General features: G+C 46.5%; 1 protein-coding gene and 2 non-coding genes across 3 annotated transcripts; all 3 read left to right on the forward strand.

The window, feature by feature from the left end:
- Positions 1 to 609: 609 nt before the first annotated feature.
- On the forward strand, positions 610 to 1024 carry LOC149355209 (uncharacterized). The gene is made up of 2 exons (XM_089576088.1): positions 610 to 819; positions 878 to 1024. The coding sequence occupies exons 1-2, from the start codon at positions 610 to 612 to the stop codon at positions 1022 to 1024; spliced, it is 357 nt and encodes a 118-aa protein (XP_089432214.1).
- Positions 1025 to 9496: 8472 nt separating this feature from the next.
- On the forward strand, positions 9497 to 9568 carry TRNAW-CCA (transfer RNA tryptophan (anticodon CCA)). The gene has a single exon. It is a non-coding gene; the product is annotated as a tRNA-Trp (tRNA).
- Positions 9569 to 14938: 5370 nt separating this feature from the next.
- On the forward strand, positions 14939 to 15010 carry TRNAW-CCA (transfer RNA tryptophan (anticodon CCA)). The gene has a single exon. It is a non-coding gene; the product is annotated as a tRNA-Trp (tRNA).
- Positions 15011 to 18346: the final 3336 nt, after the last annotated feature.

Raw genomic sequence — 18346 nt, forward strand, 5'->3', positions numbered from 1 at the left:
GATCTCTTAACCAGAGCTGATTCTTTTGACTCAATGTTTTCTTCACAGCATTTAATTTGAGAGCCATTTATTTCTATGTTTCCTTTTTGTATTTTGCATCTGAGCCTTGTATTTATTGCTGTATTTTGTGTTACAACTTGTATTTAACATTTTTCAATTTTGCTAAACCTGTTCTTTTTGCATATATTATGTATTTCGCCCCTCCTGCTTGGGCCTACTGTAGGCCTGCAGTATGTTCTAAATAAATAAAACAAATAAAAATAAAGTCAGCTTGTCTCAATTTCCCTGCTCTCTAATACCATCTTCGACTGGTCACTTCCGAGCGCTCCAGACCTCTCTGGCTGGCTGCGTCGCATTCGACTGGTCAAAACCAAGCGCTCTGAATGTGTTCGACTGGCTCTTAACGATCGCTCGAATCTGACTCGGAGCGCTCTCGGTTGCTCTGACCTCTCCGTTGAGAGCAGTTTGCTCAGGCCGCGGGGGTTCCGGTCACGTGACCAACTGTTTGCGCGCCGCGCGCGCGGTATGAAAAGGGCTTTTCGCGCGCGTACTTGTGAAGCTGGATACCGGCGTCGGTGTGTCGTTCTTTTCCAGTGCGTAACGGCAGAAATGTCGAAAAAACCTCGCCTAAGCGTACTGGGGCAGCCTTCATTCCTGCTGTCGCTGCTTGAAATCACAACCGATAGCAGCGATAGCTCCGACGACGACCTCAGTCGCGCCTGTGCACATAAATTTGTAGAGCTCTTCGGTGTGCGGCGCAGAATTGCTAAAGTCACGGATTATGTTGACAATGCAGTGCGCACGTACACGGACAGAGAGGTAAGAGCTAGGTGACATACAGTGGTGTGCATAAACTGACAGGTCTCTCTCTCTCCAGTTTCGCAAGCACTTTCGACTGCCAAGAAAGTCATGCTACTGCTTGATTGAACGTTTCTCAAAGTCCACTTTTTGCCCCTCGGACACACGGCACGGCGGGTCACCTGCCAAAACGCCTGAAGAGCACATTCTTTCTTTTCTTTGGTAAGTACTACGAAGTGACAAATATTTCGCCGGCAGTTTAAAGCATTGTTTGGCAACCGAAAAATAATGTGTGCATAAGGAAAAGAAATCGGGCCAGAACCACAGTTCGTTTTGCATTTGTGAAATATCTTGTCTGCTTGCATCTTTATGGCAAGTTAATAATCTAGTGAAAAAAATGATACGTCTGGGGGTTATTCTTCTAATCAACTACAGTGTGTTAGCAATGCTTTAAGTTGCAAGTTTTTGTATTTCTGCTTGACTTTTCACCAGGTATGCTGCAAACAAAGCATCAATGAGAGAGGTTGCTGTGCTTTTTTACATGGCTGAATCCACACAGCTGCGTGTCATCGACCGAGGGCTTGACTTCCTATGCAGCATTGCAGCGGAGGTTGTTTATTTCTCAGCTGACAAGGATGCTCTAGCAAATGATTTTGAAAAAGTGAGTAAAGCAACATTTACCATTTCTAACTAAACAAAAAAATTTAAAATTCGCTGGCCTTCCAAGATGTTACATACTGATCATTTGCTGGCTCTGTCACAAAGTGGTAATGAGAACAATAACTCTACGTACTCTGCCTTCTAAAGGCAGCTAGCGGGTTGAAAGCTGCTCAGCAGTGAAACAAGCTTGTGGAGGCCTAATCATACTTGTCTAGAGAGCTCGAGCAGTGGAGCAAATGAAGGGAGGTTTTACCGCATGGTGCTCCGTTAGGGTCGACATTTCAGCTTGTCCCCTTATGTGGGTATGTGCCATCTGTTATGAGGACAACAATTTCAGCCTGTGTGGTTCACATTTCTGTCGAACTGCACTTGAGCGCAGAAATTGGAGGTCAGTGCCAGTGCGGGCTTCTGAATTTTGCTTCAGCTCTAAAGCACTTTAGGTATGTGCGATCCGAGTCTGCAGTGTAGATAATTAAATTCTTAGGCATGTTTCATTGGGTATAAATAAAATAATAGCAAGTATTACATGGTAGCGAAATGTATGTTGGTTAAACATGAAAATGAGCTTTGTACACTTGTCAAAATGAAGAGCTGAAGGGGGTTGCTGAGCTGTTTTATGGATTTTGTGACAACCATGAAGTGAAACGTTTAGCAGGGTCAGAATGTGAGTGAGTCTCACCGTTAAGGTTCTGAATGCTTCTGATGCATTACACGTCCAGCAGTATTGAAAACAAATTTGTCATATTAAATACATTTACAATGGCTTTATAGGTTGTGATGTTCTTACCTGATAGCAAGAGATCTTATTTAGAAAAAGCTATCACCAGCACTGAAAAGCATGGTAAACTAAAGATGAACATGCACAGCCAATCAAAAGTTTTGAAAAAGGTTTCAAAAATAGATCACAATGAAATTTAGACTGTTGGAATTGAAGAACACACCATTAATTTGAAAGCTGAAAACTACATTCAGGTTTTAGATTCTCTTCTCAGCAAACTTTCAGTATTAAACCACTGGTTGTGGCTTAACACATTCTCTTTTTCAGATTGCAGGATTCCCCAATGTAATAGGATGCATAGACGGAACGTACATTCCCATTCGCTGCCCTAATAAGATCAGGTCAACGTATGTAAACTGGCACGATCAAGTCTCACTGACCATGCAAGGCATATGCGGCTCCAACGGCAGGTACCAAGACGTTTTCACGGGTACACCAAGCAAAATACACGATGCCCGGGTTCTGCGGCTCTCTGGTGTGAATGAGGACTTGCCAACCATTTGCCAAATTAACAAGTACCATATTTTAGGGGATGCGGCATACCCTATCAGAGAGCACCTGCTCACACCGTTCAAAAACTATGGGAACATGACTGAAGGCCAGGTGGCGTACAACAGCCGTCACTCCTCAACAAGTCATAATAGAAAATGCATTCGGACGCCTCAATCAGAGGTTTCGACAACTGCGGTATGTTGAATTTACAACAGTGGACAAAATCACACGATTCATAATTGCTTGTTTTGTGTTGCACAACATTTGCTTCGATGATGGGGACCTCGGTGTTGATGACATTCTCACTGAAGACGAAAGGCAAAAAAGGCAACAAGACATACAAGAGCATAACGTTATGCAAGCAGAAGAGCTAAAAGAAGCCAGACAACTCCAACACTGCGGGAGTCAGCCTTGCGTCGTCTGGGGGAACTGAAAAGAAGCAGCCTAGCACAATTGTTTTGAATTCCATCTGGATATTCCTATGGTGTGAATGTGGACCGCCCTAATGACAAGACTTTTGCCAAGTAGCAAACAATTTATTTACCACAAACATCTGAATAAAAACAAACAAGCTGTCTTGTTTGCATGTTCAATGTTAACATATGTACTTTGTTGAGTAAAATGATTTGAACAATAGCAGAACTTAGTGATCTTGCTTCCAGGTTGTACTGAACTACAGTACTGAATTGTGGGACTGATTAGTTAAAAATCACACATTACAACATTAACGTAAGCAAGCTGTCTTACTTGAAGGTTGCATAAGACGGGAAGTTTTAAGAATAAAACAATATAAACAATAGCATAAATAACCTCTCTTATTCTTAGGTAATATTGACCATTTTGAAGTCTAAATGACTAGAATTATTAACACAATGTTGCACATCCTGTGCAGCATTGTGCCAAAATCACTGAACAAAATTCAAGCACTTTCACTTGCGGCAAGAAGCTTCAACACATTCATGTGCTCAGCGTGCGCCTTCAGAAGTTCTTTGTGCCGGTCGTCTCGCTTCCTTTCACGCTCCTCCTTTCTGGCTTCTCGCTCACGATCGATTTGGTGCATCTCTTCAAAAAAGGAGCGCATGTGCTTCAATCTGTCACTATTTTGCCGCTCTCTTTTCCTTTTTGAGGCATGGCTGTGCGATGGTCCTGCGATGTGACGAGGCTCAGGAGACGGTGTGCTGCTGCTGTCAGATGTGCTGGAAGACAATGTTTCGAGATCTTCTTGACTTGCGGCGGAAGAAGCCGGCACTTTGTATGCAACCTTTTTCACCCCTCTGAGAACCTCTGGCTCAGGGCTATCATCCACTGCTTTTATAGCAGCAAATTCCTCTTCATACAGTAGTTGACACCGTGACTGTCCTGACGTCTTGTTGTTTTTTTCGTCATTTTTCTTGCGCTTTGCAATAGTCTTGAAACGTGTTTCACATTGTAAGCCAGTGCGACAGATTCCGAGGATTTCAAAAAGGTCAAGCGCAATTTGATGGTACAAAGCTTTTTTAGTCTTGAATTTCTTCATTGGACCAACTAGGGGTGTGTATCTAGCATAGTAGTCTAGCAGAAGCTTGGTCTCACCAGGTGTCCAAGGCGCTGCAAATAAATTGGAGTAATATGTTAATCTCTTGAACAGCGGCAACTTAATACGAGCCAAAACTGCAAGATATAGCTAGGTCAATAACGGTACAAATAAATATCAAAGTTCTCCCATTTCAGCACAAATATTTAATGAGGTGCTATATTTAGTCAGCACAAAAGATGCTAAGCTTGGCACTTCACACAGTGGCAACTGTTTAATCTATCCTATACTCTCTTTCAAGGAAGAGGTCTTGAGCACCTAACCCACTCAGTGATCAAATTTTATGGTACCACTGCGAACTCTATATTATGCCATCCACTTCTACACCTGCCTATGAGATCCAGCTCAGCCGCTACTATGCATGAGTTATTTCAAAGATGATGGCTTTTCCTTATGCAAAAAGCAAGTTCCAAGGCACAGCCTAGACTTTAATTTTTTTATCTGTCTTTCCCTTTCTATATTCATTGCATTCAGCATTGGTAAACAACTGCAGTTGGAATATGAACATCTGTTGCAGCACTAATGTTTGTCTTCTTAAATTCCCACCCATGCCAAATGGAACATTTCTTGCAGTTTAAATTTCAGGCACGTCTAGATGCACTACAACTGTCACATGAAGAATTGTGGGGCGAGTGCGCAAGGGTGGCAGAATATTTTACTTTAGCTCTTAGATGTTCCTGTATATGAGGCCTACATACCATTAGTGGGATCACCAGATTGCTGCTGTGGGCCATGGTTGGATTCTGCTGGCTCTTCAGCAGGCTCAGCAATGGGCTCCACCAAGAGCTCTGCTGTCGTCTCATCTGAAGACAGCTGTGGGATTTGGAGGTCACATGTTCCACTGGTGCCTGGGTAGCCAGTTAAAAAGAATGCTTAGAACCTTGGTGCTTATATGAAACTTGGTGCTCTGAAGACTGGAAGTAATGCTGTTACTGTCTATAGCTTTCAGCTCTTCAACATCATCAGACTTAACGCTACAAACAAGTAGGATATATGTGTCTGTGTAGCCAAGCTTTTGCATCCAGATTAGAATAACATTTAGAACAAAACCGTGTAAGCACCCACTCCAGATTATAAAGTGCAGTGATGTTATGTGAGAGGTATGCATGCCCCTGTGCTAATAGCATTGTAGAGTTCGGTTTCCAGTTTTCTTTCAAGTAGTTAAACCAGAAGCAATCCAAGACTGTTCCACTGATACAAAAGATATGCATGTTTGGATGAAAAAAGAATAAAAGTTACTTTACGAGAATTTACAATCTGCACCACAAACAACACAGCTGACATGGCCTCAAAATTGTCACTATGCGCACCCGTAACTGGAAGTGTCAAATGAGTGCCCTGCCTAGCCAGCAGTGCGCAAGAGGAGGTCGCACTGAACACGGAGCTAAAGCCCACATCTATTTTTGACAAAACAGTCGACCAGGCTCTACTACTTCCTCAGAAGACAGTATACTGTACAGGAATGGGCTAAAGTTACCAAGATGCGGCCTCCATTAGCTGACAATTGTTGCAATGAATAGGGGATGCATGTTAGCTTTTCACTAATGCGATTTTCCCAAACGCGTTTTTTCCCCGAACCCACACCCTAAAATATTTTTACCACGAATGCATGCTGCCTTTTGGTGCTACTTTTTGGCGATTCATTAAAAAAATTACAATAGCTCAGCCCGCACTCTGGGAAATTATATAATGACAACAATGCCTGCAACATTATAAACAAGCTGTGGCATAAAACGCATGTAGCTGTACTACGCACGCCTACCCCATAGCAACGCAGCTCATGCGGTCACTATTAGTAGTACAGCATTTACAAGACCGATTCAATTATAAACACAGGCGATTGAAACAACCAGCAGTCATCGGACGTCCTGGTAGTATCCTGTATTTGCGGCACATTGAGGATGCTCATATGGCGGGAAAAGCGAACACAATGGGTCAAGGTGTACCCACGCCAACTACGAACTGTCAAAGAGATAAGCTTACCAGCCACCACCAGGTAAAGAAGATTTTGCGCAGGCGTCGCCGCATCGCCCGAAACAATCTTGCTCGCAGCCATTTGCGATGCAAGCAAACTGTTGCAAACGCTGCGATCGCGTAGCAGGGACCGCGACTCGGACAGCTCCGCCGCCATTTTCTCCCCAGCCTGAGCAGCTTCGGCTGGATTCGGCTGTCTTCTCTTCTGGCTCCGTCATTTTCAATGCTGTACCGAAAACTCTCTACAACGTTGCGTTTCGGTTTCCGTTGCGTTTCTGCTCCGAGAGCACATTTTGCATTCGGCTTGTTCACTGCTCCCCCAACTCTGCCTGCGAGACGGAGGAGGATCTGCCTGCTCTGAGCGGGAGCATCGAGACTACCAGTCGAAGATGGTATTAGAAGAGCAGAAGCTGCTCAGGCAGGATTTTCCTGCAGCCAGGTAAAAAGAGTTCCAAGCTGTGGGAGCGTCAAGTAAGAATGCAGAAAAAGTTGTACAACGCTAGGTAAAAATATTTCGAAAGAGCAAACAATAAATGAGACAGGACAATAAAGAATGCTGACCCCGCAGTGTTTGCGAGAAATGGTTTATTCTGGAAACAGCCAGTGGTGCTTTTTCAAGAGCCATGCTATGATATGTTAGGCAAAAACTTGTCGGTGAACCACTTCTCAAAGTAGTTGCCATCCATCTCAAAGTGGTAGTCAGCGTGGTTTCCCTTTTTTGCTCTGAAGAAGTCAGCAGCATCTTCGACGAATACTGCACTGCTCATACCATGTACGAGGATCAAACGGGCCCATTTGCCCGAAGGCGCAGCCAATTCCGTTGTTAAACCTTTCACGAAGGCATCCTGAGATGACTTTACAGTGGGGTCCTGCCAGACGTATTCTTTTGTGTGCCCTGCGTTGACCCAGGTTTCATCTAGGTAGACGATGCACCTGTAAATGCAAAACAACCGAGTACACGTAAACAAACACGCTGCAGCATGTAAGTAGGCAATGCACTGCAACAAACACACTACTGACCCCTGTTTCACAAACAGCGGCTCAAAGACACTCGAGAAAAAGAATTATCTCGGCTTAATTGCTCCTTTGTTCGGTCTTATACAGAGAATTCAATTTTTATCTGCGGGAATTTAAAAAACTCCTGTGAGCAAATTACTGGCCTAATCGAGAGCAAACTTCGCTCACGGGGTAGCATATTATGATCTACGTTATTTGAGATGTAATTAAACGTCGGTACTTGCCTGAATTTCCTGAAATTAAGAAGAAACTGCTGTCAACTGCGAGTAAAGCTGTCGCAGACGAGAGCTATACGCGAGCCGAGCAGCTGGTTTGACAGGGAGCGCTATCTCCCGGAAGGCGAGGCAAACGACGTCCCGGCCTCGTCTGCTCGTCGAATCTCGCCTTCCGGCAGATGGCGCGCCCTGTCAAACCAGCTGCTCGGCTCGCGTATAGCTCTCGTCTGCGACAGCTTTACTCGCAGTTGACAGCAGTTTCTTCTTAATTTCAGGAAATTCAGGCAAGTACCGACGTTTAATTACATCTCAAATAACGTAGACCATAATATGCTACCCCGTGAGCGAAGTTTGCTCTCGATTAGGCCAGTAGTTTGCTCACAGGAATTTAAATTCCCGCATATAAAAATTGAATTCCTTGTATTTCACGCCCAGGCGGCACTTGGTAGCCAGTTTATATTCACTGTATGTTTGCATGGGGTACTTGACTAATTCGGCAATGTTTGAAATCTCTTCACTCGCGGCGGCTGGGAACAAAAATTGGCAACGTTCGCAGCAGTAGCACCAGTAACTCGCACCACCGGAGCAACTGGCAGTGTACAGTGGGTGTCCATTCGTTCCTACGGTGACGACGAGATGGCACTACCCATTGCAATGCTACATTTTTGGCAGTTTTGCTGTTTTTGCTTGCCGCACCAATTGGGATTTAGCGATTTAATCTGACCCATGATGACACGTGTCCCACCGAAACGTAGCGCAAAACTGGTCGTGAAACATTCCCACTACGCAAAAGGTCGGCAACAGCAACGTGGTTAAGATGATTTCTTCTAAATGTGTTATCCTGAAGCAACACTCACTGTTCCGACTACGATGTTGCAAAGCTAACATCAAGCTCTGTGTGAAGCCAGTCTAAACGTGCTGCGTAAGAAAATAAGCAAGGAATGACCCGTACCTGCCCTGTCCTCGGAATTCCTTGATCGCCCGCAGGTACTACCTGCGACGCCAGGAAATGATGTCTCTTCGCTCGATCAGTGCAAGATTCCGTTTTCTTCCATGAAATATGAATCCGATGTCCTTCATCAACCTCCACAATGTGGTTTTCTGGACGTTAGGCAGGTCGCCGTCCTCATTGCCAGCCTTTAGCACACTGCGCAGTGTTGGGACTTCACTCTTCGCGTACATACTGTGCACTTTCAGACGGATGGCATGGACTGTGAAGCTGTCATTCTTGACTATTCGCGAGCTTGAAATCTTCACGTCGCGGCGTCTTTTCTTCGGAGACGCCACAGGCCCGCACAGACTCCGCCTTGATTTTGGCAACGCTACGGGGAGATACTCCGGTGTCCTCGCTCACAGCACTCATCACTACCCGAACAGACCTCTCCGGAAAACGGATCCTGGCGCGGCAGAACACATTCGCAATTACTTGCTTGGCGTGCACGAACCTTCGGGAAAATGCGTACAGGAGAGCTGGCCGTGGCCGCTCAGCTGGACGCCATTTTCTCAAAAGTGAAATGGAGGCGGACGGAAAGAGTAAACACGACGGCGGCCAGCGGGGACAGCGAAAACGTGAAATGGAAAAAGACGACAAACGCAAAATACAAAATCACAGATCTTGACCGATTCGCTCGCAATAACATCGTTTTCTGTCACGCTGATGACAAATGTATTATCCACGAAGCCTGTCGGCAAAGCATTTGTTATTTTTCGCTCACCACAAGCAACGCACTATTTTCTGTCACGGATGCAGGCTGCGCAAAAAAGAGCGCTAGCTTTGACAGCGTTACACTTGATGTCTGGCGCCCCCAGGTGGCTTGGTGTTATTTCCGCTCTGATGCTCTCCCTTGAAAGGTCTACATTCGTTAAACTATGCATGCCTCGATTGAAATGCATAAACTGAAGTGTGCAGTAGCAATATAGCTATAAAAGTAGTTTTATATTGAATTATGTAGACTTAAAAAGAATGCCGCTCTACGTAACAGTCGTGTTGGCCCGGTGGCGCAACGGTAGCGCGTCTGACTCCAGATCAGAAGGTTGCGTGTTCGAATCACGTCCGGGTCATGTTTTTTTTTACAATTCGACTTTTATAATTTGGTATAGAAAAAGGAATTAAAATCAAAGTTGGGAATTCCTTTTCAGTATGATTTAAAGAAAGAAATTACAATTTCTGCCTTTCGTTTTGCAGACCACTGACCCTTCTCCTTTTGTGCAAAACATTCGTGGCCCCTTGTTACCTTTTTTTTGCTCGCGCGGCACACATCACAGAAACGAAGATTGACATCCTTGTTGTTCTTCTGTCGACGGCGTTCCGAACGGTCGCGTTTTTGATGCTCTCCGCAGAAATGGATAAATCGGCCCTAGGCCGAGGTACTGTTGCGGCTTCTGCTGCCAGTAATACTTACCGTACTGTTCTTCCCCGTCTGCCTGCTGGTAAGCTGGTTTTTAACTCCGTATTTCTGCATGCGGACCTTGCTGGCCGTCCCTATCGTGCTCAGGACTTCAGAGATGCCTTACGGGGTGTCGTTGACTTCTGTGACATCAGCTCTATCGGACAGTTTCAGACGTCTCATGTATGGATGATAACATGCAAGACAGCGTTAGCGAAAGCTAAGCTCGTGAGCACTCAGGAGTTACAAGTGAAAAATCGCCGTTGTCTAGTGATTGACCCGGAACCGAAGACAGTAAAGCTCAAGATACTTTGGATCCCTGAACACCTTGGAGATTTTTACGTTCGGGACGCCCTTCGCGCTTGCGGAACGATTACGTCCATCACCGTGGAGCACTGGAGGGTTCCAGAAATGGAGGGCATGCGCACCTTGAATCGAGACGTTGCCTTGACTCTTGCTGATGGCGTCACTGTCAATGACGTGCCTCACATTTTGACAATTTGCGGTGTACAATGTCTGGTTTTAGTGCCAGGAAGGCCACCACTGTGTCTCCGTTGCCACAAGGTTGGCCATATACGCCGTCATTGCCGCACTCCTCGGTGTGATGATTGTCGGCGTAGTGTCGTATGCTGATAAGCTACGCGGTGGCACCCGTGCCATGGACGACGCATTGCAGGAGCACTTGATGGACGCAACCGAAGTTTTAGATGCTGCTGGTGGCACGCCAGCCGTTGCGCGCATTGACTCAGCGTCTACTGACCAGCTGTCTGGCCCCGTTCCTGCTGTGCAGCATGAGCCTACCCAGCCTTCACAGATGGAGCAGCTGTCTGCAGATGATGAGCGTCGATGCCTGGCGGAGCAGGCTCCAGCTATATGTAGTGTCAGTGATGGCACTCTTGGCGCATGTGCCTGTGCTGTGCGTGGGCCAGAGGAAGACAAGGACGACGGTGTGGCTCCGGCGCCGAGTGTCTGCACTGCTACATCTTCTGAGGCTCCTGCCGGATGTGCCACACAGGTAACAGAGTGCCAACCTGGCACTTCACTCCCCGACGGCAACTGTGATGCCGATGAGCAAATTTTAAGTGCGGCCTCGAAGCGCGGTGTGTCTCCGAGTTCTGCCACCTCTGAGGAGGACAGTGTCCCCGCCAAGCACAAGTCCCGCCGTCGAAAGTCAAAGAATAAGAAACCTCCTCGGCGCTCCAGATCAAGGAGAAAGGGCGTCAACTCTAGGGAGGTCTCACCTTCCGGAGTGATGCCCCCAGACACCGTGGATGCCTGATTGAAGCTCCAGTTAGCCACCATGGCGTCTAATCAGCAGTTGACTGTCGCAACACTCAACATATGTGGACATTCGTTCAAGGCAGAAACAGGTACAGTTACGCCGATTGCTTTGGGGCAATCGGCTAGACATTGTCGCTATTCAAGAAACTAAGATAGAAAGTGACGTGGATACAGAGATAGCCCTGCGACCTTTCCTAACAGATTACAACGTCTGTGTGTCGCACTCAGTGGGTCTTTCGGCAGGTTGCTTTCTTTTCTTAAAAAAGAGTCTACCTATTTCTGACTTTAAGTACCAGGTTGACATAGAAGGGCGTCTGATATGTTGTGACTTTCGACTGCATGGCGAGTCGTGGAGGGTTATCAATGTGTATGCTTCAAATAATCCGGTGCAACGAGCAGTTTTTTTTCGTGCCATTGCAACTCTCCTAGGATGTGATCGTTATGTCGTTTTCATGGGTGACTTCAACGGTGTTTGCGACCCACGCGATCGCACAGGTCCTAACCAAAACGCCGATAAGAGCTCTGGTATATTATTGTCTATTACCGAAAACGCAGGTTTAATTGATGCCGGATTGCCATCCGCCTTCACATACATCAGAGGAGCCTCACATTCACGCCTTGATCGCATTTACGTTTCCGTAGATCTCCTTAAACGGCACATTTCATGTGATGTCAAGCCTGTTTCTTTCTCAGATCATGCTATGGTCATTGCGCGGATTGGAGAATGCGCCCGTCCCAAATTTCAGCCGCAGTGGGAACTGTGGAAGCTTAATTCCGAGCTTCTAAATGATGAGCATTTTCAGCAGCGAGTGATGACAGCATTGGAATCTTGCTTGGTCATGGATGTCCCATTATTTGCAGCTTGGGAGATGTTTAAGCTAGAAGTTCGTAGCATGGCTATTGAGATCGGCTCCGTGAAGTCTTATCTTAAGCATGGTGAGGAGAAACGGTTACTTCAGAGTCTTTATAATCTGCATGCGCTTGAATGTGAGGCTCCTGGCTTGTACACAGAGGAAATTGGTGCTGTTAAGTGTAACCTTCAGAAGTTTGATGCAGAACGCTATCGTGCGGCCCGTGTACGATCCCGCAGCAACCGTGCTCTGCACTCTGAGGAGCCTACTAGAGAGGCCTTGCTAGATGAGCGTCGTCACGTGGCTGCCAAGCGAATTTCTGAGCTCTACTGTGAGGGTGCCCTGGTCACAAGTACAGATGTCATAGTTACCGAGTTTGAAAACCACTATAGCTCTCTGTTTGCTGCCACGTCTAGCACTGCTGATGATGATCATATAGCGCGATTGGTGTCCATGATTAACCCACTCAATTAGGATGAGTGCAAGGCAATAAGTGGCTCTTTAAGCTTGGGTGAATTGCAAGATGCAATTGATCAATTGCCGCTTTCGAAAACTCCGGGGCCTGACGGCCTCTCAGGAGAATTTTACAAGGCATTTAAATCCATTCTAGCCCCTGTCCTGCTCCAAATTTTTGAGACAAGTATTGATGTTGAATTTCTGCCTCAGTCATTTACGAAAAGTCATATTGTCTTTATACCAAAAACCGAGGATAAGGAAAACTTCGATTTGTAGATGGCTACAGACCAATCATGCTTTCTAATGTAGATTATAAGATTTTTGCTAAAGTACTGTCAAATCGGCTGCAGCTTGCAATGTCTACTTTGATTGGGCCTCATCAAACATGTGGCTTGCGGGGACGATCAATACAATCTAACCTACATGTAGCGCGTACGGTGTTGCAGTATTGCAGTGACGCTCAAGAACAATTAGCAATGCTGCAAATGAAGCCGCCGCGGTGGCTCAGTGGCTATGGTGCTCGGCTGCTGGCCCGAAAGACGCGGGTTCGATCCCGGCCGCGGCGGTTGAATTTCTTTGGAGGAGAAATTCGAGGCCCGTGTACTGTGCGATGTCAGTGCACGTTAAAGAACCCCAGGTGGTCGAAATTTCCGGAGCCCTCCACTACGGCGTCTCTCATAGCCTCAGTCGCTTTGGGACGTTAAACCCCATAAACCAAACCAAACCAATGCTGCAAATTGACCTGGCAAAGGCATTTGATCGAGTGTGTCATTCATTTCTTTTTGCACTTTTAAATCACGTCAATCTCGGTTCAATACTTTCTACTGGCATACGCCTTTGTTACAAATCCTGTACCACGCGCTTGATTGTTAATGGCTGTCTCTCGCAACCAGTCCCAATTCTGTCTTCGGTGAAACAAGGGTGCCCACTGTCTCCGCTCCTGTTCGCATTATACTTGGAGCCACTTTGCATAAGTGTTATAAACAGTACAGCTGTCAATGGTTTCCGAATAATGGGCCACGAACTGAAGGTATTGGCTTATGCAGATGACCTTGCGTTTTTTTGTACTGATAAGCCAAGCATCGATGAGGTTATTCGTTTAACGGAGGACTTTGGTTCGGTGTCAGGAAGTCGGATTAATCGCTCTAAGAGTTGCGGTCTTTGGTTTGGTAGCTGGAGTTCGACACCTGCTGAATATGCTGGTATAACATGGACATGCAGGCCACCAAAGTACCTGGCGTCCCTTTGAGTGCCTATAAGCATAGCGCACATTATTGGAAAGACCGCGTGTCAACTCTTCAGCGCTATGCTCAAACGTTTGTCCCCCATGGCCTCTCAATTTTTGGCAGGGCGACCGCCTGTAATCTGTTTCTCGCCACTAAAATATATTATGTACTGCAAATTATTCATTGCGCAAGACTTCCTATTCAGCGTTTTCACAGGGTTTTCGCTACTTTTGTGTGGGATTCGTCTTTTGAATCCATGAGGCCGCGATAACCTTTTTCGGCCTGTAAGCGCTGGCGGCCTTGGTCTAGTTCACCTGTATGTCCGACAGATAGTGTCACGTTTCATGTTTTTCCGTGACACTACACACCCAATAGTACGTTCATTCCTGCAAACAAATTTAGTTCATGTTTTACCCAACCTCATTGGGTCTTCCAATGTTTGTGACCGTCCGTGTTTGTGGGGACATAATGCAAGAGGTGTATTTGGCTGTCCGTTTCCTACTTTTTCGTTTTTCTCCTGAGTTCCTTTTTTTAGTGTCGAGGAAAACGTTGTATAAGGATTTGATTAGTATGCTCTTGCCTCCGCCCATGTACCGCTCTCTGTATGTTGGTTTACCGGGGCATGACGTACTCAAAAGAGTACGTAAGATGCCAGTCTCGCCGTGTACAAAGACCTTTTTCTTTAAGTTAAACACCGGTACGTTGCCCGTTAGAACATGGTTAGATAAAAAGGGCATTTCTGTGTCTACCTTTAATTGCTGCCTTTGTGATGAACCAGAAACAATTGAGCATTGTTTCATCAGTTGCAAAGATGCAGTACTCTTCTGGGATATCCTGCAACGCACATTTAAAAAAAGAATTCATCTGACTCCACATTCTGTTCGCTATCTCACTGCGCTGCCATTTGTTGATGAACCCCTGGACATGTTCTTTCTGATTGGACTGCACAGCCTCTGGAAAACCCGCATGATGGACAGACACTGTGAACCTGTTGTGTCTGCAAAGGATCACTTCAGTCGAATGGTTGTTCATCTAAGAGACGTGTATGCCCAGACTGAGTACGAACCGAAGTGGCACTCGCTATTAGTGATGTGCTCTGCATTGCCCCTTTTCTAGTGCATGGTCTTTTGAATATGTATTGTTTACCACTGTTTTCATAATGGCTTGTATATAGTTCATGTACATAGAACATTACATCACTGTAATAAATACCATGTTAAAAAAACAATTGGCCCGGTGGCGCAACGGTAGCGCGTCTGACTCCAGATCAGAAGATTGCGTGTTCGAATCACGTCCGGGTCAGGTTTTTTTTACAATTCGACTTTTATAATTTGGTATAGAATAAGGAATTAAAATCAAAGTTGTGAATTCCTTTTCAGTATGATTTAAAGAAAGAAATTACAATTTCTGCCTTTCGTTTTGCAGACCACTGACCCTTCTCCTTTTGTACAAAACATTCTTGGCCCCTTGTTACCTTTCTTTTGCGCGCGCGGCACACATCACAGAAACGAAGATTGACATCCTTGTTGTTCTTCTGTCGCCGGCGATGAAATGGTTGCGAGTAGCCTTAACGGTGCAAGCAGAAAAACGTGTTTTTGGCAGTCTTCCAGACTTTTTCATGCGACAACGGTAACAACGGGCTGTTACATTCGGAACAAACTGTCGTCAGCTGTTAACGGCGTAATGTGCGAAACCACAAAAAGGAAGAGATTAAACAGCACCAAGGAATGCAACTGAACTGAAGACCATTAACACAAACATGACATGCAATATCTATCCAAGATCTCCTAATCACACTTTCGTGTTCCTGCGTGTTCCAATATAGTCCCGAACCTTAGAACATTCCATTTTCTCCTGCTCCCTTATTTTCAGCACGCTTCTCCTCCAACGCGGCGGGCTTGGCTAGCCGAGGACCAGTTAGCTTCGGTGACCTCGGCCCAGGACATTCTCGACGCCTAATATTGCGTTGAAATCAAGTTTTATCTCTCGCCTTTGTGGTAACAGACAGTCACCCCGGCGCACTGGACTGGAAAAACAGTGGCTGGCTGGCTCAGAGCCTGGCTGGCTCATCGTTTTGCTGTGCCGAGTGGTCGGCACGTCTGGCGATGATATTAGTTATGCTGTTGTGTTGTGTTCGGTTTAGTGAAGCATCTAAGGCTATCATGCGCCAAGCTCAAGGAAGTTGATGAAGACGACGATATGCACTGCACAGCGCGAGAATGTGTTGCTGTTCAACACGAGGAGTGATCGGCTGCGGCGATTTCATAGTGCTTTCGTACAGTGGCCAGCGAGGCTGTTTTGTTCGCGCTGCCGCGGGACCCAATCCCAGTCGCGGCAATATTGCTTTTATTTATTTATTTGCGGTTTGGCCACGGTCACCCTCAATATCAGGCTTCATACAAACTCGGTGAGCCGGTTAGACGTCCTAAAGTAGTGTTTTCGCACTAAAAGAAGCCTTGTTCTACGTGGATATATACAGGGTCGATCAAAAGATCCGAGGCCACAGGGTATGCTTTCGGGCACTATAGTCGGGCAGTTAGGACACCCACGAAGGCCAAAATCTCAGTAGAGGATAGAACAAGTACCATTCTCCCCTCTGAAAACCTTGACAGCTTTATTGCCGTCATATGCGACAGGATACGACGCTGAAAAGCAGAGCCTGTGGCCTGGGAACTTTTGACCGACCCTGTAGGTATGTTAGCCCTGACCTGTCAGCACAAAACGCGCTTTTAGTGCTGAAGTAGTACTTCACGATGACTAACAGGCTCACCGAGTTTTTGTGAAGCTTGACTATGAGGAAGACTTGGCTCATATATGCCGAAATGAAATAAATATAAACAAATGTTGTCGCGACTGGGTGTCGAACCCTCGGCGGTACGAACAGCTTCGCTGGCCACTGCGCGCGAGCAGTATATTATCGCGTACAGTTCACCGACCATGGCGCAAAAGTCCCCAGGGAGCGAAGCCCGACCTTGACGGGTGGAGTCGAAGTGCGGAGTTTAAGAAAGAAGGTTTTTGCATTTGATTGAATAAGAATTGCCGAACTCGCATCAATACACTCTAATCCATAAAACCAAGGTAACGCTGCCGTTACACGGGCACAGGGAATATATTCTATGAATACCTTTTGTCATCTGCTTTGTTGACAGGTCGAATAAATATTGCAACGAGAAGCGAACAGTCAGAAAATCAAAGGTTTCAGCAACCTCCTTCAGGAAACCCCACAAAGATCCCTCACGGCCATGACCAGTGAAAATCAGCAGGTACGGCAGACGACAACTCAGTCCGCTTCTAAGCACCGCTAGCAGAAAGTGGTGGCTTGCAACTTTGAAGAAGAAAAACAGTAAGCTGGTGAGCACACGCGTGAACAAGGCCGACTCCTCAATACTCGAGAGAAAGAAACAAATTGTCTTTACGCACAGGCTCCTATTGAGAGCGCCAAACAAAGGTCGCGAGTAGTCTATGCAACGCTTGTACTTTTCTTCCTCGCATAGTACATCACTTGCAACGCATAAGCAAAGCTTTGAAACCAAGAAAATGCTATAAACGTGGGCCCGAGCAAACATCGAGAGCTCCCGACCCATCCACTCCTGCGCTTGGCGCCTCACAGAGAGAATTTGTGACTCCCAATAGGACCGATTATTCTGGATCTGATGACGGGGAACCCCTAGATACTGCAGGGAATCAGAATCACAGCTTAACCACTAAAATGGATAGGTTGCGTACTCCATTAATCCGATCAGAATCCTTTAGGTTTTTCTATATTTAGAGTCTCGCCAGAGACGTCACATAACTGTTCTGCTAAATTCAAAGCTTTAAGCTCACTCTTTTTATCAGAACAGAAAAGGGCGACATAATCAGCATAGGCTAAAATCCTAATTTCTGACTGATCAAGTCAAAATCATCGAATAGATTGGGATCTGATGATACTTAGGCACGATGATTCGAGATATAACGCAAATAAAGAGGTGATAATACGCGCGACCCTGCTGGACAGACGAGATTAGTTAAATTTGTTTGGTAAGTTCATGATTTATAATCAACCTTGTATGGGACAGTTTGTACCGTAGTCCAATGCCCTTAAGCAATGCATCTTCAATATCTGCATGTTCCTAGACTCTGTGGGGTTACTGGCACGGTTCGGACCCTGAACTCAGGGCCAACGCCACTCCGCTAGCTCGACCACATATGTGGCCGCGAAGAACACACCTCCGAGGAATAAGCCCGCAGGCAAAACCTTTAATTGGGATCTCCCAATGTCTTTCCTCGGTCGCGCGCAGGCAGCAGCGGCAGGCAACAGGCACAGGACACAGGCACAGGAGACAGGCACAGAGCAGTTCAGGTCACCTGGGCCGCCGCTGGTGTCGCGTCCGCTCTCTCTCAAGGCTCGCTGTCAACTCCCCATCAGACTGTGCCTGTGCGCGCGGCCCGTGCGGCCGCCGAAGCCGAGAGGGGCGGGTAAGGAGGGCTGCCCACGTGACGACGCGTAGTCGCGGGCGCCTCCCCTCCGTTCCCTCCGCTGCTGCGCCTAGTGGGGGCCGCCGGAGGAAGAGCCGCGGTAGGCCACGAGAGAGAGAAGGGTGCATCCGGCGGGCGAGGGACAACATGGTACCCCACACCCTCCCTCTCTCAATAGTG

Source organism: Amblyomma mixtum, chromosome 3, assembly GCF_055824585.1.
Source record: "Amblyomma mixtum isolate Tamu chromosome 3, ASM5582458v1, whole genome shotgun sequence".
In the NCBI taxonomy this organism is placed as follows: domain Eukaryota; kingdom Metazoa; phylum Arthropoda; class Arachnida; order Ixodida; family Ixodidae; genus Amblyomma; species Amblyomma mixtum.